At 38.1% G+C, this 26,961-nt stretch overlaps 1 protein-coding gene across 1 annotated transcript; it reads left to right on the forward strand.

Annotated features, from left to right (window-relative positions):
* Positions 1-5,113: 5,113 nt before the first annotated feature.
* LOC147761925 (caspase-3-like) lies at positions 5,114-22,755 on the forward strand. Its single transcript, XM_087014204.1, has 8 exons — positions 5,114-5,167; positions 15,693-16,295; positions 16,553-16,822; positions 17,404-17,486; positions 17,720-17,887; positions 18,082-18,301; positions 18,547-18,702; positions 18,956-22,755. Exons 2-8 carry the CDS (start codon positions 16,097-16,099, stop codon positions 19,075-19,077), a joined length of 1,218 nt encoding a protein of 405 aa, XP_086870330.1. The 5' UTR covers positions 5,114-5,167; positions 15,693-16,096; the 3' UTR covers positions 19,078-22,755.
* The last annotated feature ends 4,206 nt before the right edge of the window (positions 22,756-26,961 follow it).

Consider the following 26,961-nt stretch of genomic DNA (forward strand, 5'->3'; position numbering starts at 1 on the left):
CATTTCAGAAAAAAATCCCTTGGAGCCGTTCTAGGGTTGTTTAGTGTTGAGAAATACCTTTTGGTTAATAGATTATGACAAGCAAATAACTTTAGTTACCATTACTGATATAACCCTGAAATGCCCTACAACTTGTTTAAGTGGCTGTTTGCTATTGCAGTTTGAATTCAAATATCTTTTTTCCCCCACCCTAGTGGCAAGTTGTCAAAACAACACTAAGACCCCATTCCCATAGATTTTAGATCGATCTATCCCTGTGGGGAGTCTCACTAGATTACTGTCAGCTTAGCCGGCTTAAGCGTCTGTCCCGCCTACTAAAAGCTGTAAGGGGGAAATTACCTATGGTGCACGCTCGGCTGACTGCAATTTAGCGTGAACCCCCAGGGAGTTAAGTTAATCTAAATCTAAATCTCTGGATCGATTTAAATCTCTGGGAATGAACCCTAAGATAACACAGCTACATCCTATTAATTTGGTTTGTTGCGGTATTTCTATCCATCAACGCATATTTTCCACGCTCAAGACAATGTTTTATTTAATAAACACTTGAATTCGGAATCAAGTGTTCTTCAATATTTCAACATTTTTTCTCATTTTCTTGCCAAAGATAGTAGTGACCATTTGAGCTTACAAAACGTTAGCCCAAACAACAGAGATAGAAGCAAACCTATACTTATATGGCGGATGCTATTCTAGCAAACAAAATACTTTATACAGATGATTCATCGCAAATACTGGTTTGAATTTAGTAGGGATACAGGGCTTATTGCTCGTGATAAAATTTGGTGCATCTACAGTGGTCGGAATAATTTTGTTTCCGTTGTACACCGGGGTAACAACGTTCGAAATGTTTTAATCCCTATCTTGTGAATAGAAGGGGGCGGACAAACAATGGAGGGCCGTATAAATCCCTTCAAAATTCGAACGCACAAACACAATAGCTTAGGTGGAATAACACAATACTTAATACGAGTGAACCCCATGAGGCTGGTTTCTGTGGTCCAGCGTGAGCGCGACAATCCGCTGTAACTAGGTGTAATTAACAGCAGGATACATCAGCCAGAGGGTCCCTATTGTTTGTTGCGGCGATAGGATTATAGCTTTAAGAGGCTAAAACCCATGCTAAGGCGTGCCACGCGAAGCGAACTGCCATTTTGTTCACTAGTTTGGCAAGTGCAGCTGGATTTAAGTGTTGCTAACAAACTGCTAGTTAAATTTGTTATCAGTTATTTCGTCCTATATGAAATTTCCGCAGTCAAAAATTGAACTAATTATTGTTTGTTTGGTTGAAATGCATGAGCGTCAGCATCAATCTGTCTCAAAAAAATTCTTATTGCATTAATTTATAAATGTATAATCCATTTATGTACTTACGTTTTAATTTGAAATATCTGCATTCAAGCATTCAAGTATTTATAAAACATGAATGATAATGAAAGAGGAATAAGGAAAGAATATATTACTTATATTATGCTTATATTATAATATTGAAATTAAATGAGGTGCATTGACATAGGCCCAATGACAATCCAACTACAACGTGCAACAGGGGGAAGTCTGGCTGTGTGATCATACAATATACGAAAGTACGGTCAATTAAAAGTGTAAATCATCAGTTAAAGAGGAGGGGGTCTTACTATAGCTCGCTATCTATTGTTAAACGCGACTGTTATTATCTCTCGAACAAGCTTAAACCATGCCTATACAATTACTGTGTATCCGGCTGCCGTTCAGAAACGCCAAGTCGAACATATTTTGCTACAGTGATAAACATGGTACACTGGCGACTTGTTTTAGATCACTCAAGAAAAAATGCATACGTGCGACACCACAGGAAAAACAATCAAGTATGCATCTGATACATTAATAGTAATTGCACAGTGCATGTTACTAGACCTTTGTCCTAACTCAGTAGTTAGGAATAGGATGTTTGGATAAAAAAGCTTCTATTCAACTCGCTTAGACCTAGGGCGTGATGCTACTATCATCCGATGAAACACGTAACTGAACCCTCTACCTGAACCTGAAGTCCCTTTAGCTGAAACAAAAACTGCCCCTTGAACCTGTCCATTTTTAATCGTCAAATGATTTGTGATTTCATTGAACGTCTTTGATCGAAAGCTTTCAAGTGACAATAACCGAACCTTGTGTTTATTATTTATTAAAGCGTAATTAAGTTTATTCATCATGATCTATTTTGTAAACAATACTTGCCAAGATTGTACTTGGATTGATCATCGTCACTATTTAGCTACTCGCCTATAATGCGTGCTGAACGACAGACAACTTAAATATATTATCTGTGTAACTGTGCAAATGAACGCATTTAGTTAAAAATATAACGAAGCCGGCATTTAATCCATCGAACATATTTATATTTGTTCTTTTAAAACCAGTGTAAGGTTAACGCCAAATCAAAGCAAGCCTTGCAGACTGGTTTTGTTTAAACTGTCGTATATTACGTAAAGCTAAGTAAAGCCTGTTTCTACTTCGCAGTGTTCATCCCAGCCATAAAACTGCATGAAGGATAACAAGACTCCGTAGCCCTGTGCTTCAGGTTTCCAGGAGTCCCGTATAACACAATAATATCGAAGAGTATGGCCTGAGGGTAATACATATATGAAGCCGTGTATGAAAGATTTTACAAATTAGAAATTCAAGAATTTAAACATGCTAGGTACATGCACATCACTTAATAAGTCATTTCACAAAAATCGCATCTAATTGTTTAGATTAACCTTTACTTTTATCGATCTAATCACGTTGTCTCAACCACCTAGAAGAAATATAGTGAACATAAGGAAAAGTAACACGTTTACATGCAGGCGAAGGAGTTATACTTCAATATTAATCGCGAACAATATCAACAGCGACTCAAGACCGTTGCCTGTCTTTCACACTTTTACACAAACGCACGAAGGTTTAATAAAGGGAGTCGCGGCGCGATATCCATCTCTTTCATTCGAACAAGCAAAGGGCTGACCCGAAGTAAGCTTTCTTAACTAATTTCCTTTTTATTGTATATTGTAATTACTCTACTTGCTCGCCTCCATTGTCTTGTAAAAGTGACATAGAATGTGTTGTATTCACACACGAGTTGAAAGAACTTTGCATAACTCCTTTGCCTTGTTGCATAATGTCTTTCTCAAGGTTATAATCAGTGTGAAGAGGGTGCCTTGCCTCATTTAAAAAGGGTGTTGTTCTTCACACTGGTTTTTGCTTAACTTATGCCAATCTATTATGTACCAATATGGTTATAATAAATCGCCAAAATTATGACATTAATGAACATTGTGTATCAAACGTTTTGATACGATTTAAATAAATGGACGAGGAGGATTACGGCATTAGGTTCTATTTACCTCTGGCTATATAACTATTTACCTCTGGCTTCTATTTACCTCGCCCTGCTATATAAATTAACAAATGTTGCAGATCGTAACAAAAAAACTTTCTTATAGTGTTTTATGACATATATGATTTACACATTTGATAGTGAAACACTCCTCGACTTTAACGAATCACCTGACGTAAACTGTCTACCCACGCTCGCCGAAAAAAACTGTTTCTTTTAATTTTGAAATGAATTGCTTTTAAGGCAAAGAAGTCCATTAAACCTTTTAAGACTCATTGTCATTGTACAGCATGTTGTAATCTATATTTAAAAAATTAATTTTTGTACTCCGCTTTCATGGGGGATACCTCAGGTTGAGGTTACAATTACGTCGCTCGCCTATGCTACTGGAATATACACACACTGGACAATAGAAGTGTCACCCCTACTGAACCAATACTTTGGGGGAGATAAATGACTGTGGAATGATATGCTCCTGGTATCATTTAATAAACATCAAATTTCACAAAAAGAACAACAATACAATTCCATGGTACAGCGGTTTTACACTCATTAGTCACATTATAAGTAGACCAGGCATTATAACTTTGATTACTCTAATTCAGGGGGTGACACTTCTTTTGTCCAGTGTGTGTATATTTAAGGACAAATTAAGCTTTGTAAAGTCCCTTTTGTCACACACCATAGATACCTAATTTTGTCTTGAATGAAAAAATAGCCTCAAATTATCGTTTTGTGCTTAAACCTTTCATTACTTGAACCAAGATCTGTACTATAGCTACCAAGACGTACATGCATCAAGTTGGGTCTGCTGGGGGAGGGGAGCATTTAAATGATAAACGAGGAAGTCTACCTGCAAAAGCAGCAGCAGTGGTTTAAATAATCGCTATCTAGACTCCTTTTTCTTTGACAGCAACATAAAAAGTGTTTAGGGAGAAAGTCACACAAAGACCCGACGTTGTTTTGTCTTCAGCATTTCCTCTTCCTTGTTATCTGCAATTATAATCGCCAATTAATGAAATCGAGAAAGCAATTAAGTGACGGCACATTGAATATAGTCACTAGGTGCACTTCGCTGAGTGTTTACAAGATCTAGCGACACATTTTATCGCCACGCGTTCTAGTTTGATTAGTTTAGAAAATTAAACAGTTACTCTGTCGGCTCTCCGTCATTGCTATGAATCTGACATCGAATTTAGTCCAAAATATTAGTAAATTTAGAATTAATAGCTAAAACGTAAATTGCCTTAATTTGTCAGATGATCAAAAATGTCGGTGATCCACGCGGAGGGTACGCTTTCCTGAAGGTAGCGGCGACGAACGGCGACGATATTTTTCTGAATAGTGAATGAACCTTTATTAGTTACGAAAAGCCCCCTTTTCAACAGACGCGTTTAATTAATTACTTCATGTCACAAAGTTAATTTATACAGGCAAAACTTTATTCAAGGAAAGAGTTTCACAAAATGAACGAGAGTAAAATGTAAGTCGGCACAAATATAAGTCATACAACAATGAGACTAGTTCATGAGCAAAACCAGCTCTGCCATTTCTGAACATGTAATAGACACCGGCCACAGTATCGACTGGAATTCAACCAAGATCCTTGAATCTGAGTCATCCAACATCCTGCGTTAGATACGAGAGGCTATCAACATCAGCCGTCACCAGCCACGAACAGGGGGGGGGGTTGATCTTCCTGACATTTATAAGAGGGTCCTGGCCGCTATACCACCTAGCGGTCAGTGAGTGTGACCAACTGCTCCCATTAGTCTGATGAAGGTCTTCGACCAGGTTGGCCTTAAGCTTACGGTAAGGAATTTTTTAGGCTTGACTGGTTAAATTTTTCACTTCAAATGTTTGACTTAGTATGACATTTGCCCCCAGCTTACACAGACATCATTCAATCTAACGTAACATTTACAATTTAAATGTTAAGAATATGTCTTTAGCTGTATGATAATATACAAATCAATGCCATACCTTAATTAGAATTTCTGTTGTGAGTGCCCCCCCTTTTTTTTTTTTGCAATTTAACTAAACCCCTCAGAAGTATTGGTATCAGTCATAGATCTAACATGCTGTAAGATGAAATCCTGAAACCCTGTAAAATATCTGAGATTTAGACTGCATTTACCAATCATACTCTAAAAAACATTTTAGGTTCGAAAATTCTGATTCTGAAGTAAATTATGTTGGCTTATTTTTTTTTAAATACCTGAGTTTTGACCTTGTATGACCTTTGATCCCTTTTAATGTGGTCACGATTCAACATACATTTTATTATTTATTGTTTTTTGAAAAATAAACACCACCTGACGATACATTGCACATTGCATTAGTTTAGCCTTATGCAATGTTTTCAAATAAACACCTCCTGACGATCGGACATACCTTCTGGGTATGCCAGTGAAACTCAGAGTTGTTTACTTGTTAATGTTAATTATATATATATATATATATATATATATATGTGAATTAAAAGTTGTTAGACTAACAAGTATAAAAAAAAACACCTGTCTTATAGTATCCTTCCTCTCCGCACGATGTGGTAGATGTGATCTGCCAAAGTATCACCCTTACCGAAATAAGATAGACAAGATAAACTAATGAATTATTGCCATGTACATGCAAAAAATAAAATAAAAATCTCTGTTTTTCAATTAAATGACCAATTTAATTTTTTACAAGTAAAAGGTTGATTAAATGTATACAAAATTATATGGTAAATTCGCTATGCTCCGTCATCACGGTAAGTGTGGCTTTGAGGGACCGTAGACGATTAGGTAATAACACTGGCTGGAACGAACTATTATTTGGATTGCAAGGGTCTCTCCATGCTCACGTCACTTTCTTGAGCAAAATTGGCTCTAACATAGTCTTCCCACCGAAGGTACTGCCTACCCCACTATTCCACTAGAGGAGTTTCTTGTCATCCGCCTCGGATCCCCTTGCTGTACTTTAGTTTTTCTTAGTACAACAGTGGCTGTGTTTTATCTGTTACATAATATTTTTGCCTTACAAATATGGACTTTGTGTCGAAAGTAACCCCACTGGTATGAAAAAGGATATGTTAAGTAAAAATAGGTAAGCAGTCTGTCGGAAACGTCAATGGATTTAAACTATACTGTTTAACCATACAGGGGTATGCTTATTTGCTTAAATTTTGACACAGCTAGCTTTCTAAAACTGTATTTTCATAATTCGTACCGATTGGCGCCGCTGTATTGACTTGAGCATCGTTCGGTCGGAGAAATAAAACATACACCCCATTTCCATAGATTTTTAGATCGATCTTTCCCTGTGGGGAGTCTCACTAGATTACTGTCAGCTTGGCCGGCTTAAGCGTCTGTCCCGCCTACTAAAAGCTGTAAGGGGGTAATTAACTTTGGTACCCGCTCGGCTGACTGCAATTTAGCGTGAACCCCCAGGGAGTTAGGTCGATCTAAAACTTAATCTTTAGATCGATCTAAATCTCTGGGAAAGCACCCTTTGCAGTTGTCAGGCCCATAAAAGTCATTGTCATATTTTTGAACTGTATGGTATTCGTATGCATTCAAGTACTAGCAAAAACTTAGGGAATTTTTTTCGAAAAAGTCTTGTGGACCATGACCACTCATTTATGAGTCAGAATGATAATGCTTCTCCGCGCACAGCCAAGGCAACAGCTTCACGCCCATTTGGAAGAATTAACCAAGCTCGGCCGAACTTCTGGACAAGATTTAGCCTTGTTACAGAGCCGCTCACGGAGATTGGTTTAGAGATTATCCAAAGGGAAGAAGTCACCAAACAGACAACAAGTCAAACCAATTCAGAGCATTTATTTTTCTTTAACCACCTTTTAATACAAGTTTCTAAGTACTCGTACTTATAATAATGAACAGTGCGTATGTCTGAATTTTTTTTTTTTTTTTTTCTTTTTTTTTTAATAAAATAATTACAAAATCCTACTTTTGTTTGCAGCTCCACAATTGACTGGATGCACTAGACGTTTCAGATATAAACATCTTTTTTTACTTGATAATGCATTAACGGAAATCCTCATTTTACACAGAAAAACACTGTCCAGATTATGGTCAAGCATAGACTTATACAATAAGATCAAGCAAATGTCCCGGTTGATTGGTGAGGAGGGCCAATGGTCTTCTCTTTCAAGCTATACATTTTTGAAAAAAATAAATGTCATGACCGCTAGCCTTTCTTTAATTTCACAGTATACAGAATGATGTATTAATTATTATAGTGTATTAAGTGTTGTATGAGTGGCAATTTATCGCTAGAATCATATTAAACTAAGAACGCTTAGTGTAAGCAAACAGTATGTAGTTTGCAGATCATTTGATATCGCCTACTGATCTGTAAAGGCCCAGTCTGCACCAAGTAATGCAATAACGAGTGAATTCTTATCAGTTTAGGTATACACCCAAGTATTGGTACAACACGACAGCTGACATCTCTTTAATTCATTTACGTTCATTCCAAAGACTCTAGGTTCTACATCAGTATTTTTGTTAACTGTGATTGATGTATTTTCAAACTACGAATGGGTTGTGTTCATCGAATCAAAAACTGCTGATAGTGTGTGAGAAGCTTTTAGTAATATTTTAGCCGAAATCCAGCAATCCTACAAACAGATGCAGAAGCAGAATTTACAATTAAAACATTTCAGATATATTTGAAAGATAAAGGAAAAGCCTTTTTCACAACAAAGATGGATCAAAAAAATTGGCCGTTGAACGGTTTAACAGAACATTGAAATCTCGCATGGACACATATTTCGCCGCCAACAGTACACTGGCATATTTATATGCACTCGACCAACTTTTAATAGGATAAAACATGGCTGAACACTAGAGCATTGGTACAGTACATCACCAATGGAAGCGTCAAAATGAAAATAAAAATTCGGACGAGGAATGGAAAAACCTTTACATGTGTATGAAATTTGAAAAAGAAAAGTTTAAATTCAAGGAGGGAGACACCGTAAAGCCTCGGTCACAACCGGCCGTAGGGGCTCTAACGAGCTGTTTGCGTACAAATTTTGCTCAGAATCTCACGTCCCACGCAAGTCCTTCTTACGAAATTTCGAGTTCGCAGACAGTCCATAAGCACGTACGGAGGATGTTGGACATGTCCAAAAGATTCTACAAATAGCCTGTGAACAGCGAGACCGCAAGCGCTACTTGCTCCTTTCTCACGGAGTTAGCAAGAGAGACGCGCGTCTCAAGCAATGAAGAGGCGCACGCCCTCACAACTAACGAACAAAGTCGAGAGCACACCGGGAATGCGTAGCACGTGCGTCACCCCCACGCCTGGTGTATAAAAGGCGTGCTCACGACGCGTACTCGTGTCTTTACAATGAACGTCGACTGTGTAACGTGTACAACAATTTTGAAAATTTTCAAATTTTTTGCTCTATTTAGTTTCTAATATGCCTCCAGAAGGCAAGAGAAAGAAGCTTTCATAGCAGTAAAAAAAAAAGGGAGGAGGAAGAAGAAAGAAGAGAAGAACAGGAAGCAAAACTGACGTACGCCGTCAGTACGTCACTACAAACGTGTGAGGCAAGTGTGAAGCAAAACCGTGCGTTACATTCCCTTCGTTAGTGGTGAGTGTGTGCCACGTACACAGGAAGCAAGACAAACTCAAGAAATGAGTGCAATTTCCACGGCCATTGCTCTTTGCAATTAGCATCCATGCTTGAAAGAACATCTCATGTGGCCCTTGCGACTCGCAAGGCAGACTTTCCTCCACCTCTACGACCTCCACGGCCTCCGCAACACCCAAAATCGCAGGGGACGTAAGATCCTGAAATTCGTACGTCCGGTTGTGACCGAGGCTTAAGATTGAGCAAACATTTTAAACTCCCTGTGACAAAAGCCTCGAGCATGGTTGGGTGCAGGAGTTGTTTATGATAACGCAACGTTATGTCAATGAGAGAAAAGCTGCACAGAGAGTTCTACAAAACCTACAAAGACGACCACGTGATGCAGTCCGTGGATGCACTCATACTCTATAAAATCATCCAGATACTATGTGTGAAACTTTCATACCGTTTAATAAGACCATCCTGGCTAAAGCGTCCACAAGGTACGAGTTGGGAAGATTTGGGGAAGAGCGCTGGAAAAAATTGGAATTAGAATCCCATCAATATTCTAAAGACCCTTGTTCCGTAGTCCCTGATAATAATTTGTACAATGCGGAATATATACGTTACTTCACAGGAATTAATACCAAGGTTAACGAAAGTAACTATGACGTTGGCTAGATGTACTCTCACTCAAAGGTGACGAGGCACAAATTCCTTCCGGCGCCAAGTTATGTTGGTCACTTTGAGGCTTAAATAGAATATATAGAATATATTACCATCTTTCCAACCCTGCTAGCTTTGGAAGAGCGTCGAAAATAAATGGAGAAGCGCAATTTTTTTTTTTTTTTTTTAATTTACCCGTAAGCAACTTGAAGAGTTCTTGACAAGACAATATACAAATACAGGGGCGGATTTAGGCCGTCTTCTGGGTCTTCTGGAAGACGGTCAGATTTTCAAGTTTACATTGTCAGCCATCTAATGTTTTCTGTCGGAAGACGGTCAAAAATGGAAGATGGGTCAACAAAGATAATTTGGAAAACTGTCAGAAAATATCTCTGGATCCGCCCCTGAAATACACTAAATGCTTAAGTCAGAAAAAGATTCCATACAAAGAAGCAGATAATGACACTTTATTCATACCATAGTTAACTGCAATTTAATAACATTATTTCAACATCAAAATTATCCACAAATAATTGAACAAATCGTAAAATGTGTCCAATAGACTTAAATAAAAATAGTTTCAACACAAACAATTTAACATCTTCCCAGTGCTTAGTATCCTCACTACAAGGATGACTTGTCACGATTTAATTACGTTGTATTGTAAGTGGCAAACAAAAGACAAAGGAACCACAAATTCGGTTGCAAATCAGTTGCAAAGCAGTCGGCGACCTGTTAGCAACCGGTTGGATACTACAAGTAGGTTTTTCGGTCGCCAGGAGGTTATCGGTGCTGCACCGAAAACCGGCGCAACCGGATATTAACCCAGCGTTCATTTGGAAACCACTTTGCGAGTTGTTGCAACCGGTCGCCGACCTTTTTGCAATCGGTGACAGTTGCAAGTCGCAAAGAGGTTTTTTGTTCAGTGTGACCGTAACTGCACAGGCCTTGCGACCTCAAAGAGACCAAGTATTTGAACAAGAAAATAGTAAAGAGTATTATGAGATTAATAAGGATTAAAACATTTGCAAGTTTATGTTTTTATTGCAGCACTGGTTTCGTTAGGTGAGGGTGTAGTCTTTTCAAAAGTTCACAAAACATTGTTCATTCTATTTTTAGGAATGAAATGAAAACTTCCTGATTTTCCAGTCAAAGTTCTTTCATCAAATTTTTGTAATCGCCTTACGGGGGGCGTCTTGCAATCCACGGGTTCACTCAGTATTTTCGAGTTTTTTTTAGTCGTTTTACTTCTTAGGTAAACAAAGTCAATGATTATAGCACTCCCGTCTTTTTGAAAAGGAGTCGCTTTACTACAACATTTTTGTCTTTTGAGAGGGGAATTTATGGGAAAGCAGCTACTGTCACAAGTTAGCAGCATATATGTTCTGTGCGACCTTGCTGCTACCAGTTGACAAGCTATTGATACAGTCCTGCAACCGGTCTTCGGTCACCGAGTGATTGCAGACAGGTTGTGTATCGCTCGGCAAACAGCGTGCGACTGGTAACCTATAACTTGAAGATGGTCTATAAGAGGTTGCAGATACCATACTGCAACCTTGTTGCAACCGGTTTGCGACTGCTTGCCGATCAAAATTGGCCACAGCTTCTTAATTAGCTTGCAAAGTGATCGCAAGCGACCGCCAGATTTTGTGGTTGCAAAAAGGTTGCAAAAAGGTCGCAAGCGCAGTGTGACCCGGCCTTAAACTAGCCCGGCCAGTATAAAATAAATTCGGATGATGATGATTATTTACGTTGACCATCTATCTGAGCACTTCTCACCTGCGCATTATCTCCTTCATCTTAATAATAATATAATAATATATTTATTTAAAGTCTAAAATCCATAAAATATGTTCTGTAGACTTTACAAACTAAAAACTAAAAACAAAGTTTAAAAGAAGAATCGACTTTACAAAATTGTGACCTAAGAGTCTGAGTTAAGATAAAGATGTCCAGTTAATGTTTTCGAGTTATAAAATGTTCTTTAATAAAATTTGTTAAAAAGGTATGTTTTAAAGCTTTTTAAATATTCCACTGAGCTAATGCTTGTCAAGTCCACAGGTAATTTATTCCACTCATGTACTGCTACGTACTGGAATGATTTTTCGCCAAAAGATTTTAGTCTTGCGTTCTGTGGTTTTAGTAATAATTGATCCTTAGATCTTAAGGTACGATTTGGTGTGTAATGAGATACAAGTTCACAAATACAATCTGGTGCAAGTCCATAAAAAGCCGCATGAGCGTGGGTTAAACGTTTGAATAAGATTTACAGGTAGCCAGTGAAATTGTTTTAATATCGGTGTCATGTGACTCTCCATAGAAGTTCGGGTAAGAAGACGTGCTGATATATTTGAATGCGTTGGACTTTCTTTGTTTTTTCTATGCCACATCCATAGAGCAAGGAGTTACAGTAATCAAGCCTTGATGTTACTAGGGCATGAATGACCGTGGCAGTAGCAGAATCTGTTAAATTATTTCGTAGGGAACTGATGTTTCTTATGTGATACAAACAAGTTTTTTTCACATTGGCTATCTGCTTGTCTATGTTTAAAGTAGTATCAAAATACACCCTCAGGTTTTTTGCATGAGGATAAACCCCAACTATTACAGATTCAATTTGTAGAGATAGTTCTTCAGCTAAGTGTTTTGAGTGTGGTCGAGAGATGACCATGAATTCTGTTTTTTCATCATTTAATTTTAGTTTACTTTTGATCATCCATTCTCGCAAATCTGAAATGGCACAGGTCATTCTAGTTATTGCATCTCCAGGCTTAAGAATATCACAGTTAGGGTACAATTGGGTGTCGTCTGCATATATATGATAGCCAATTTGATGATATCGTAGTATAGTACCCAAGGGTAGTGTGTAAATGCAAAATTTAATTGGTCCAACAACGCTGCCCTGTGGAACACCAAAAATCATTTGCTCAAGATCTGAAAGTACACCGTTGATGGATATCTGCTGTGTTCTACCAGTGAGAAAGGACCGTAGAAGAGACAAAGCCTTGTCCTTAATTCCAGCTGATTTCTCAAAAAATGATAGAAGAGTGGCATGGTCGACTGTATCAAATGCTGCTGAAAGATCTAATAGCACTAGTTAGACTGCAGAATGATTGTCAACACTAGTCAGAAGGTCATTTTTTTATTCTCAGAAGAGCAAGCTAAGTGTTATGTTTTGCGTTATGAGCAGATTGCATTTTTCCACTAAATTGTTCTGTTTCAGATGCTCAAAAAGCCTCGTTGCCATGACTCTTTCTACCAGCTTTTAAAAGAAAGATATATTACTCACAGGTCTATAATGATTAAAGACATTATGATCCAAGTTATTCTTTTTCAGAAGAGGTTTGATTACTGCACTTTTGAATGAGTCTGGAGATATTCCCTTTCTTAAGCATAAGTTCACCAGTTATGTGATAGGATTTATGACAGTTGGTAAAATCTGGGTCAGCAATGTTGTTGGGATGGGGTCTAAAGAACATGATGTCTTTTTTGAACTCGTAATGATTTTTGAGACTTCTGTTACAGTTGTCACACTGAACGCGGAGAGAGTGGATACTGGCCTCGGTAGAAGTTCGGTTATAGGTGGATGTGATCCGGTGGATCCGGATAGGAGAGCAAATGTGTATGAGGCCCTGAAAATGACAGAATTTGTTTAACAAACAAATCCAGTTAAGTGACCAATTTACATGAAATTTTCATGAGGCCCTGAAAAGGTCAGAGTCTGATTAAGAAAAGTGAAAAGGGGGGGGGGGTTAGTTCAACTTACTGAGAGAAATTCTATCTGATGGGTCCATGCTTATTAGGCTCAAGTTTGTATTGCCCCATGTCCGAAAGGTGTGCTCCAACCCGAGTGGCATTCAGCAAACAAAGTGAAAAATGATATTATTATTACTATTATCATTATTATTGTTATAATTATAAGAACCAAACCCTCGATGATTGAGGAAACTAGTGAATGAAATGCCCTCTTAAGATGCTTGCCCGGTTGCCAGGGATGAACATCTAGAATTATGTCAGACTCCTGTCTTCGTTCTTAAGACTGTATGTTATCATGGGGTAAACTTTACATGAAGGTTTGAATCATGGTCTTATATACTACCGAGGAGACTGAATTTCCAAGATGAAGCAATTTATTTTGTTTTTGGAGGATTTCTTTATTTACACTCAAATATACGGCAAGTTGTCATGTTAGCCTCTAAAATAACCGATGCCCAAGATCATTATTAAATTGACGTATATTATAAAATGCGTTCTTCTATTTCAACCACTGGTCCTAAAAACATTACGATTTTAAAAGCATGTCTAAGCTAGTGTGCATTTTTGAAACTCAGATATATATATATATATATATATATATATATATATATATATATATATATATATATATATATATGTTTTATCTTGTTGTGAGTTCAGATGTATTACTTAATAGTCGCCACTGAATTGTTGAATGATTAAAGTAATTCAGTCTATTTCGCCAGTAACTCGTAATTCCAGTGTATTTGTTCATCTTTATAGCTCGTATTTATCTTTAGAGAACTACTACTAGGCGGCTGTCAGCCTTTATCACTATCATAACAGGTGGCCAGGATGTATTTGCTATGGTGAGGGCATAATTACCCTCAGCAGTAGGGTCAGGGATTGTAAGCCTCTATCAACTGCTTAATTAAGGGACCAGCCTCAGTTAATAGGCCATAGAAGGGCCATAAAGCTCGGTTGTAATTTTAATTTTAACCAGAGAACAGGAGACTTTTCATGGAGCCTTGTTACTTGAAAATGGGTCAGGAATACAAGACATGTTTTTACGATTAACTAGGGTGGGAAAGTTTTGCAATATCCTACTGAAAGCTGAAAGAGTGAAGTCCTAAGAAAATGAACAGAGGTCATTGAATATGATAAAAATGAAGGCAATGTGCTTCAATAAGTATTGAAATCTTCCATATCTGGGGGACTTGTAATACCCATGCAAAATTATCCTGCTTACTGAAAAGTGAAAAGCTAATAACTATTTACTTCTCTGACTAACTTAAGATGCTCTATCAGTTGTAATGCCCTAAGTAAGTGAACCCAAGTAGTAGAGATGTGTGAAGGGTGGGGGTTGATATAAGACCACAAATTTTCTTCAGAAGACTTAAAGACAGAGCTATAAATGTGAAACTCAATGATATGTAAGCAGTAGGTGTAAATGGTAACTTCAGTGATAACAAAAACGAATAGTTGATGAGGCAAGGAGGGTTGATTTTTGGATTGAGCTGGTTTATAATGATGTGCAGGTCAGACTGAGCAAGATACTCTACTTTGCTAAGGTATCTACCCTGAACAGTGAAACGTCTGACGAGGAATATGATAGAAGTGGGAAACTAATAGTAGGTAACTGAATCGGCATAATGTGATATCCAATAAATTTCGGGACATTGCGTCCGCCTATGTCTTCAGGTGACTGGAGATTCTACACGCAAGGACCCTTAATTTCTTTGTGCAGTCGCAGTGACCGCTATCGGAGCAAACAAGCAACTCCTGGATAAAGAACGTTTTGTCAACTGCAACTGCTAAATAGCTACGTTTTTTAGAGTTTGGGTGGGGATATCATTCCACGCAGTGATATTTGCCTTTCGCAGTTCATCACTATTTACCGGCCGATGACCATAGCTATTAATTCTGTGAGTTACTTTTGCCCAAAGTTTTTCAATTGGGTTCATATCTGGAGAGTTTGCAGGTTAGGGCAGTTGCTGAACCCATTGGTTTTGAAGAAAAACAGCGATTCTGCGGCCTCGATGTGGGGTTGCGCAGTCGTCTTGATACAAAAAGTTGTTCCTTAAGATGACTCTTACCAATCGAAGCATTGTTTGCTGTAGAATGTCTCTGTAGGAAGCCTTGATGAGGTTGCCTCCTAGAAAAACCAACTGGTTCTGGGCACCGACATGTCTAGTCTAGGGGAAGATAGAAGAAATTACTCATGTATGTACTTAAGGACGCGCGAACAGACTGGATATAATAAGATCCTCGATTCTTGTCCTTAAAGTGCGGGAATAATGATATTAATATGTCGTTACTTAAATATAACTTTTTGTTGTCTTTATTTGACAGGTTCCACTGCCCAGAATCACCAAAACGCCCCACCGTCTGGCATTTTACCTGATCCGCTCTCTAGTCAGTTAAACATTTCACGAACCAAGATATCCAAATACGACGAATTTGCACAATGTTTGGCAAATTCACCCCAACGTGCGTACTATACAGTGGGTGTGAACAACAGCATTTTCTACTCCGTGACGAACCTAGTCCAAGGAACGTGGGAAACCAAAAAGACGGGTCGTGGGCGAGACACACGAAACCTTGACCACGCCCATATTGTGGTAAAGAAAGTCGAGGTCATCGTGAACCAACGTTTGAAAGAGCGTTATGAGACTACCAAGGATCAGCACCACATACGTCAAACACAGAGCCGTTTGAAACCTTATTATTACGTGGATCCTACGAAGAAAAAGCCCATGACCGCCGAGATAGATTCCCCTGTATTGAATACACTAAATGAGGACATCAATGAACATTACCTATTTCATGGAACAAAGAGTGCATATATACCATCTATTTGCACAATGGGGCCAGATCTCAGGATCGCTGGAAGAGGAATGTTTGGTCGAGCAATTTATTTTTCAGAGAGCGCCACCAAAGCGGATCAGTACGCAGGTACGTCGAGGCGGGCATGGAGTATGCCTACGTATGAACATATCTACAACTGCTCGTTTTAGTTTTCTCATTGCAGTATTTTGTTATTATTGTTGTCGTTTGTATTTTAGAAGTGGCGGCCAAACATACACCTCTTGAAAACTTTACAGGTATTTCGGGAAATAACAGTAAGCATAGTATACCTACTTGCACCCATGCACATGAAATCAATAAAATATATTTATTATATTTCATTTTGCATTTTTATCTTCCTCCAGACAACATGGACGACAGACAAACGGAAGACCTTCAAATACTGATTTTTCGCGTTCTTCTTGGAAATGCCTACTATTGCGAGGAACGACAGACATTTAAAAGACCGCCGTGCCTCTGTAGGAAAGAGATTTGCTGTGAGCATCACGAGACCTTCGACTCCGTGATATGTGATACCAGGAAGTTATTCCGGGAATTCCTCCTGTTCACGGCGGAACAGTGTTACCCGGAATACATCGTGACCTATGACCGGATTGACCAAATTCAGGCTAGAGGTAAGCAAAATCTTACAAGCGAATATTTAATCAATTAACCGATGGATCAGTAGTTTTATGATTTTTTTATTATATTTCCTTCAATTATCATTTACATTTTAAAATGTTCATTACTCTTATAGATTACATGCAAAGTTAAAGAGGCCTTAAAAGTAATACTTAAAAGGACACTTTTTGGAATTTTTCCGCAAAATATGATTTTTAGAGATTCTCTCCATGCCTAACCCACCCTCCCACAGTCATATTTATGTCATGTAAAGCTTCTTAAATTCTTAATAAATTCTTAATAATAAACAATAATAAATAAAAAATATAGTTTTTTTATATTTATTGTCTTGCATACATTCTTTGGGATAACGGATATATCTTCAGTGTTCAGTGACTCACTTAAACTAAAGTATCATATTTTGAATGAAATAAAACATCGAATCCAAGTGCAGGGATGGATCAAGCAATTACTCGTGAGTGGAAGAGATACGCTCTTTCCTCCAGGGAAATTAATTTTGTGGATAAATTCCATGGAGTTAGCCTTTAATCAGAACAATTTAAAATAAAAACACGACTTTTTGTGTTGCTTTTAGTCATGCCTCAACTTACTGTGACGTCACTTAGTGTGAGAGCTGCCGACCGTTGGCTGTTTATGAAGGAAGCCTACAAGGACGATGTATAGATAAACATCTCTCTCTCTCTCTCTCTCTCTCTCTCTCGTCACTACTATACATTATATCACGGAAAATATGATCAATTCACTTTGGAAGAGTGCTCTACCCATGGTGATTGGGCTTATAAACAACTTAGGGTGTTAAGGGTGTATTAAACATGGAGAAAACAGATTAACTATATATATTTTACAGCCTTCTTGGCACTAGTAGGTACTCAATTTGATGTCTACTTCAGGTCTACCAAAACTGTGGCCTGCCGCGTGGACGCGCTGTCATCATCAACAACATCAAATTCCAGCACCATGAGAAGAGAGACGGGTCAGAAATGGACTGTAAGGCGCTGGTAGAGCTGATGGAACAGATGAGTTATACCGTCATTGTGCATAATGATCTGACCGCAAAGGTGAGCTGGTGCGCGCGCGCGCGCGCGTGTGTGTGTGTGTGTGTGAATGCATGTATGTGGCCGTGGGCATGTGCTTCTGTGTTCGTTCATTTGTGTATATATCTATGAATTGGGAATACAGCTTCACGGTATGTTACAAAGTTATTACTAGAATGTATATCACACAATATGTACATCTAATGTGATGATTTTAGGGAATCTTTGATGTGATGGAAACTGAAAGCAAACAACCTAGCCACTGGAACAGTGATTCCTTCATCGTGTTTATCCTGAGTCACGGTATGAGTAACGCAGTGCTCGGGACAGATGGCAACTGTTTGCCGTACAGTATGATGTATATGCACTTTACCACCGACCGCTGCCCCGCCCTGGCGGGAAAACCAAAAATATTTTTTATTCAGGCGTGTCAAGGAAGTAAGTCAATAAATTAATTCAAATATACAATTTTGGCAGACTGGTTATGATTTCTAAAACTTTTTTTTTTTTTTTTTTTTTTTTTTTTTTTGAACGATAGTTAACTGAAATTGGCATTACGAGTTTGTTATCATCAAGCATTTTGAAAACAGAATTAAAAAAGGCGACACAGCAGATTGATTAAAGTAATTTTCGGTGCTTAATATATCACTTTACCTTAAATCAAAACATTGTATTTATTTTAGAAAAGAAAGACAGTAGCATTCTGGGGGATCCCGACCCTCTTACAGTAAGACAAGATGGCGGTCAATCAGATAACACACGGTCGCTTTTAATTGAACACGAGACAAAATTTGTCGCTAACATGAGTGACATAGCGGTTGCCACGGCAACCACTCCAGGTGGGCAAATCACTATTATATAAAAAAAATAATAATAACAGACTGAACTAAACTGGAACCTCATACCGAAGGAAGTTCATTAGTTTATTAGACAATATTTTCGAATGTTTGAAAATAATTATGAAATAAACACTGATATTGCTGATTTTTTTTTTTTTACTAATTTCTCGTCCTGATAAATAATTCAGTTCTTGAATTTTTAAACTAACAGCAATTAAATGGTGTTGGTCAATTATACATTGGCTCATTTCAGACTACGTGTCCTGGCGAAATAAGGAGAACGGATCTTGGTTTATCAGCGCCATTGTTAGGGTGTTCAGTGAGGAGGCGAGGAGTAAACACTTTCTGGAGCTCCTGACCTCGGTAAATCAGTGACCAGGCTAGTAAAGGAGTTATTATGTAAACACATTCTAGAGCTCCTGACCTCGGTAAATCAGTGACGAGGCTAGTAAAGGAGTTATTATATAAACACATTCTAGAGCTCCTGACCTCGGTAAATCAGTGAGGAGGCAAGTAAAGGAGTTATTATATAAACACATTCTAGAGCTCCTGACCTCGGTAAATCAGTGAGGAGGCAAGTAAAGGAGTTATTATATAAACACATTCTAGAGCTCCTGACCTCGGTAAATCAGTGACGAGGCTAGTAAAGGAGTTATTATATAAACACATTCTAGAGCTCCTGACCTCGGTAAATCAGTGACGAGGCTAGTAAAGGAGTTATTATATAAACACATTCTAGAGCTCCTGACCTCGGTAAGTCAGTGAGGAGGCAAGTAAAGGAGCTATTATATAAACACATTCTAGAGCTCCTGACCTCGGTAAGTCAGTGACGAGGCTAGTAAAGGAGTTATTATATAAACACATTCTAGAGCTCCTGACCTCGGTAAATCAGTGAAGAGGCTAGTAAAGGAGTAATTATATAAACACATTCTAGAGCTCCTGACCTCGGTAAATCAGTGACGAGGCTAGTAAAGGAGTTATTATATAAACACATTCTAGAGCTCCTGACCTCGGTAAGTCAGTGACGAGGCTAGTAAAGGAGTTATTATATAAACACATTCTAGAGCTCCTGACCTCGGTAAATCAGTGAAGAGGCTAGTAAAGGAGTAATTATATAAACACATTCTCGAGCTCCTGACCTCGGTAAGTCAGTGAGGAGGCGAAAGGTTAACATTATTTAGAGCCCCTGACCTCGGTAAGTCAGTGAGGAGGTGTAAACGCTTTCTTAATTGCAGCATATCCCATAAAACAATAAATAAATGTGGGCATTTCAGATTACATAACTGCAAGAATTGCACATGACATAACAGCCCTGCGAAGATTTTTGCCTTATCGCGCCGTTGAAAAATCCTCTTCTGCTTTTTGGCAATATTGAGACCAGTGCAAATTTGGCTGATATTTTCATATGTTACGTCTTTCATAACTTTTGTTAATAGTAGCAGGCGTTCTCGAGTACAGTGTTTATTAGTTCAAGGACAGACTGGTATTTCTTATAAAATACGTATTGCCAGCGACAGTTCGCCCCCCCCCCCCCCCTTTTTTTAACTTTCCCAAAATAGAGTAGTCTCAGGCTCCAGTTTGAATATAACCTGGCCCCCGTTTCACAAAAAAACTTAAGTCGGTTTCCCTGACTTAGGGCTTGGTTACCAACGTAATTAAGTCGTTACGTCACTAAGTCCCGTTTCACAAAGAATCTAAAAGGTCGCTTACGTCGTTTTTTTCTTAGCTGTAAGTCGACGATGTCAAGCCTCCTCGGGAGGAGACTTAAGTCGGCAAGCTCAACTAAAACTCGGTAAATGAGAGCATAAACAACAAAAATTTGGAAAGAACATACCTCCTTCAAGATATTGTGTTATAATATACTTGAATAGCACTGACATTTATGGAATATTAAAATAAAAAATAAAATTCCACTTTACCCAGCCGATCGCGTGTTTGTTTATGTTTTTGACCGCTAGACGTCCCTTAGTAATGTTCCACGACAAGCTAATGTTTAACTGTTACTTTGAAGTTGTATTGAAGTTAAACTAATCAATAAAGTTCAAAAACAAACTTTGTTTGTGTTTTGGCTGACTTTTATTGTTGATAAACGATCGTTCTCGGCCGAAAGAGGCCATGAAACGTCATGTCTTGTGAAACTTTTGCAATTTTACACCTCCTTTTCTTGAAGAGTTTCTTGTGCGCGTCGACTACGGTAAGCACGCCAAGCTAAGACGTTAGATTCTTTGTGAAACACTCCTAGTCGACTTCAGCTAAGTCGACCTAGCTAGGCCACTCAGCTCGAGCTAGTCGACTACGGATTTAAGATTCTTTGTGAAACGGGGGCCTGGGCATTTTCTGCTGATCGGCCTGCACTCTCAACGCAAGCATCTGCGGCTCAGCAGCAGTGCTTCAGTCACTGGCCATCGTCTCAGAGGAGTACCCTGCAGTCTCCATTTTCAATTATTGTTTTTATGTTGATCAGATTTTGTATTATATTCTAGTCACATCAATTTATTTATTTATTTATTTATTTATTTATTTATTTATTTATTTGTTTGTTTGTTTGTTTGTTTATTTTGTTCTTGTTGTTTTAAATATTCGATCAGTCCGCAACATTAGGTCTGGCGAGTCGGACATCAACATCAACGGCATGAAAGAAAGACGATTGAAAGCAGCAAGAACGGGGCGCCTGGCTTCTTCTTTTACAAAACCAGTATTAAAAGCAAAATAGACTATTCAAAAAGAAAAGAGGAGAACCCATAATTTATATCAGATTAAAGAAGTAACTACATTGAAGACAGAATGCGAAACGGCAAACAACACTTACATCGATACCTTTGAAGACGACGACGCCACTGAAGCAGCCCAACTTGGTTCGTATAAGTGGCAGGAACATGTACGCACTGTTTACGGGATATTTCAGAGATTATTCACATAAATGAACTCCAAAAGCCAGCCAAAGAGCCCTCCGTATCACCTACTCAAGCACCAAAACCAATTGTCGCATGGATAGATGAGCTCACACCACATCGTGGGACTGTTTTACCTGTTGTATAATGACTTAACAGAAAGGACTTTTGAAGAATTGTTTCCCAAATGTGTTTTCGAAAAAGAGTATCCATTGCCCCATTCAACAGATCAGCCCTTGATTTGCGGAGTTTTTTCACCAGAAAATACACAAACAAATTTAGACATAGATCGCTAGTGGTCCGCAATTTTTTGGAGCGTGTGACAGATGTCCCGACTACCAAAGACCGGGCTGGGGTACAACTAGAGTCAATTTATGTCAACATCCAGGAGAGCTTGGTTATTCTAAAGATGACGTATAATGGGAGCAACGTTATGAATCTAGAAACACCAAGATATTACTCTCTGGGTCTTCCACTATGTTGACCCGAATGGTGTTGCATTCTGTGAGCAACCCCCAAACCAACTTTGGTTGATTTAGAAGAATGGTGATCAGACAGAGGACAGGCATGCTCAGATCCAGTTTGACCAGAAAATCATGTGCCAATTTAGACGTTATTCGGTAACAATACAGTGGAAACATTTATATACATTTCTAACGTCTAATTAAGCCATAGCCCTCAAGTGCTTCCAATCCCTGTACTGCGAGCTAAAAATTAACCCACTGCATTCCCTTAGCTACTCTGACATCATCGACACATGGCTGGGGAAAGATTCCAGCACGAAAATGCAGAAGTATCGAAGTAGCAAAGAAACATTAACGCAGTAGTGGTGTGGAGCATATTTGCAGTAGAAATGCAGCATAGCCTACTGCAATTCTACTCAAAAAAGTGTCAACGGCAGCATCAGCGGCTCAGCAGCAGTGGTTCTCTCACTGGCCATCGTCTCAGCGGTGCACCCGGTACAAAAGGAATGGCAGCCCTAGTAACACAAGTCCTAGGTCTAGCGTTTTTGGAATGGATGCATTAGGACATGCGTTACTAGGATTTAACGTCCGTGGGACAGCAGTTACTAAGGAATCCAAGTCCCATGGTGAGGAATTAAAGTCCGGATGAAACCTGTTTTCCTGATTTATACTAGGGATTTATGTCCGCCCTGACTTTTTCTCGCACACTTAAATAAAAGTTATATATAATGAATAATAATATATGTAATAAAATTGTATATATATATATAATTTTATTACATATATTACACATATATATATATATATATATATATATATATATATATATATATATATATATATATATATATATATATATATGGCTAGGTAAAAAAAATATTAGGTGTCATATAAAATATGAAGAAGTGTGAAGTGAGGTGTGTCGCTATGAATTAACTGAATACCATGTTTGTTGCACTGCCGCATTGTGTTAAGTGCAGTGATTTAATTGGGTAGTGCTCCTATGGGCTGGTCAAAGCTTGGTTTTGGCAAAACATGGTTCTGTCAAAGAAGTAAGCATATGTCAGCAACTGATGCATAAAAGAATTTAAAATTCTGCATGCAAGCGGTCGGGTTTGCTGTGCTTTAAATGACAAAAGCAGTGTTTTACAAAATTGTTAATCTGTGCCAGAATGGTGCAAAAAAGACAGACATTGCCAGACAGCTTGTGTTAAACGGAATGGTCTGCACATTTTTATAAAGTTATTCCCAGACTGATGTACCTACATAGAGTACACGCCAAGTGTATTGAAACCCCACCACCAGGGTACAGGACTCACTGCCCTTCCTGATATGCCTCTGCAACTAAACAAGTACCACCCAGTCCGTTCGGAATGAGGGGCAAATTAACACCAGAGCGCATTTTTCAAGGCCCTTACCAAACGTCAAACTGGTTTTAGCAGGTTAGAATACCAAACGAACTCTTCGGAAGTCACTATAAATAGCGTAACATCGACGTCTGTTTCTCTAATGAATTAGGGACCGTTTCTGGTTCGAACATTTAAATCGTGTTGCTTTCTTCACTGAGGTCAGATTTCACCTGTACTACTCAACTTGTCAAAATTTTACGAGTTTACAGACATCCTGGAGAGGCCTATGACGGAGCGTGTGCCGCGTCTAAAGTGACTAGGGACAGTGTCAGCTTCAGTATTTGGAGTGGATACCACACTGGTGCCAAAACACCAAAGGTAGTCATATGTGAAAACCTGAACCTCATCAAATAAAGGAGTTATCTGGGAACCACCTGACTGTTATTTAATAGGGGGCACCGTAGGAAAAATTTAAGGTTGCACGATGAGATTCCCGTTCACACAGAGCACTTTCAGTAGCAAATCAACGAACGAAGGGAATGAACAGCTACCTTGGTCATATAAATCGCCATATATATATATATATATATATATATATATATATATATATATATATATATATATTTGAACCACAGACAATATGTGGGTAGGTCATTACTCGCCTTATCAACGGCCTGCATGTCCTACAACAAAACTGAACCACAAGATTTGACCAATTCCTTGCCGCTTCAGAGCCCTGGTAGCAGCCAGATAAGGTCATGTGTAACCGGGTCAGGCTTATCCGTTGCTGTGACTAGACACTGACTTATGGGTCCTTTGTGGGGCGTGTAACTCTTTTACGGATGATAATTGGGAAATAAGGCGATCCAAAATATCGCTTTTAATAGTTGTCGTATTACTTAGAATAGGGAATGTACTTTTGCTTGCTTTAGTGGCGAATTCAATTAATGAGCTGTTGTCACAATGACGTCATAGAGTTTATTAAAAGTCATAAAACACGATTTCAATACTTATTTTCATTTAGCATATCAGCAAAACAGGAAAAAATGATGAAAATGGTTTGGAAAAAATATTTTTTTCCTTTAAATGTCAAGTCTGTATACATTAGCATATTGATATGCTACCCTTGTCTGAAAAGAAAAAACAAAATAGAAAAAAAAAAAAAAAAAAAAAAAACAAAAAACAAAAAAAAAAAAAAACAAGTGGTGCCTGGGATATATAAGCCGTTGTGCAAATAAAATACTCCCAGATTCAAAAGGCTGGCACACATATTTTGACACTACTGACATAGACCTTACTAAAAACTTTATGAGGATTTCTCTATTTTTAGTACCGAGTCTGACACATAGCTAACTAATATAATCATTTACCCATTTAGTACAGTGTTGCTGTTGAACTTGTGGGTTATGTGTAGCTCATATTTTACATCAAATTTCGCCTCTTTGTGGTATTTCAGGTGAACAGAGTGGTTGCCAGTATGAAGACCCAAGGTCAAGGTCAATACCAGCAGGTGTCCAGCATGGAAACCATGTCCTTAACCAAACGGTTTTACTTCTGGCCCCGCCTCTGTATGGTCAACAATGAACTCCTTGAGCTTGATTAGATATGTGATTCCATGGGATGACTAGATTTTATTATATCCTTTTTTTTTTTTTTTGTTAAGTTTTGGGTTGACCCGTTTTGTTTTGTTTAATTTACTTTATTTACGTGATTATTTAATTTACTTACTATTAATTGCTTTTTATCAAAGACATATATTTTAATGTATGCTAATAAGGTGCCCCAGTCTAACACGCTTGTTATTTAATGTAGTTGCTTGCTTTTTTATACATCAATTAAGAAAACCTTTCACCTGAGAGTGTACGTGTTAAACCTGGTTCACACTGTGCTTGCAACCATTTAGCTACCTTTTGGCAACCTCAGTCGCAAGGAGTTGCCGAATGCATGCACGAATTGGGTACAAATAAAAGTGATTTCTGGACTATTCTTGACATTTCGTGGTATTTCCCCTCCGTGCATGCTTCGGTGAATTTCGTGACTGATTCGTAGCCGATTCGTGGTCAGTCCAGTGATTCACGAATCCCCGAAAGAGTTAAGAATACATACGAATGCCTACGAATCGATTACGATTCAGTTACGATGCCTAAGAATGAAATGCGAATTTGCTACGAATTAACTACGATTTTTGGAATCGGGAGTTCGTGGCCAAAAATTTGAACAACTCAAAATTTTGGCCACGAATTCGCGATTGATCAAGAATTGCTGAACTAAGCTGAACTGAACTGACTACGAATATATACGAATCTGTTAAGAACTTCACGAACTGATTACGATTCAACCACGAATCCTGAAATTTGTCAATTCTTGGCGATTCGTGGTCTGTGTGAAATAGGGGCATAATAACCAGGTTATATAATACCCCCGTCACACTAGAGGCAGAATGAACAAGAATGCCGTTGGAAAGACAATTCTTTGTGCATTCCTGGATATTCAAAGAGCATTCTATAAATTCCGAGTGCATTTCAAATACTTTTACCCATTCTTGTGGTCGGCCTGAATGTTAGAAACTTTCGAAGTGAATTCCAAGTGGAAAATTATTGAATGGCATTTGAATAGTATTCTAACTACATTATGACTGCATTTTAAATATTCTCACTACATTCTGACATGACAAAAACATTCGAGCCGGCCACAAGAATGGGTAAAAATATTTGAAATGCACTCGGAATTGTTAGAATGCTCTTTGAATATCCAGGAATGCACAAAGAATTGGATGGTAATCTTACGAGAATTAAATCAGTTATCGATAATACGCGTACCAATAGTCGTGTTTTTTTTAGCTATACGGTACATTCACACCTGCATAAAATCGGCTTTAAAAACTAAATAAACGTAAGAACTTTTTTTCATTACTCAAAAATGACTTTTGGGCACCTAATGGATAGTTTTAACCCGTTTTTTCATCACAGTATACCTTTAATGTATTTTATGAAATAAAAAATAAAAAAACAAGGCAGCAAAGCTGTCAAATGTACAGACAAAAAACAGAAAAAAAAGATGCAAAATAGGAAATTCTGTCAATTTTGATGCAATAATAAATGCTTATAATAGCACAGTCAGTCAACACTGATTTTTAATCATGCACAACAGGTAACATGGAGCAGATCCAGAGATATTTTCTGACAGTATTCCAAAGTATCTTTGTTGATCCATCCTCCATTTTTATGGTCTTCCAACAGAAACCTGTTAATATAAACTTTAAAATCTGACTGTCTTCCAGGAGACCCAGAAGATGGTCTCAATCCACCCCTTCAATAAGAATACAGTTTCAGGACCATGAGAGTTAAAATTCACATGATGAAAGTCCCAATATATGAAAAATGATGACAGTGCATAAAATAATATTACAGCGTGTTTAAAGACATAAATACCAATACAACTGCTTATGTGGAAATACTGAAAATGTGCAGAGCCTCAGGTGGATGGGAGTTAAAAATCACATCTTAAAAATGCCAGTGTTGGAGAAAAAATTAAAATGAAAACAACAAAAATATA

The sequence above is a fragment of the Lingula anatina genome, chromosome 5 (genome assembly GCF_051362555.1).
Source record: "Lingula anatina isolate TDL-2025a chromosome 5, LinAna3.0, whole genome shotgun sequence".
Classification (NCBI taxonomy): Eukaryota; Metazoa; Brachiopoda; class Lingulata; order Lingulida; family Lingulidae; genus Lingula; species Lingula anatina.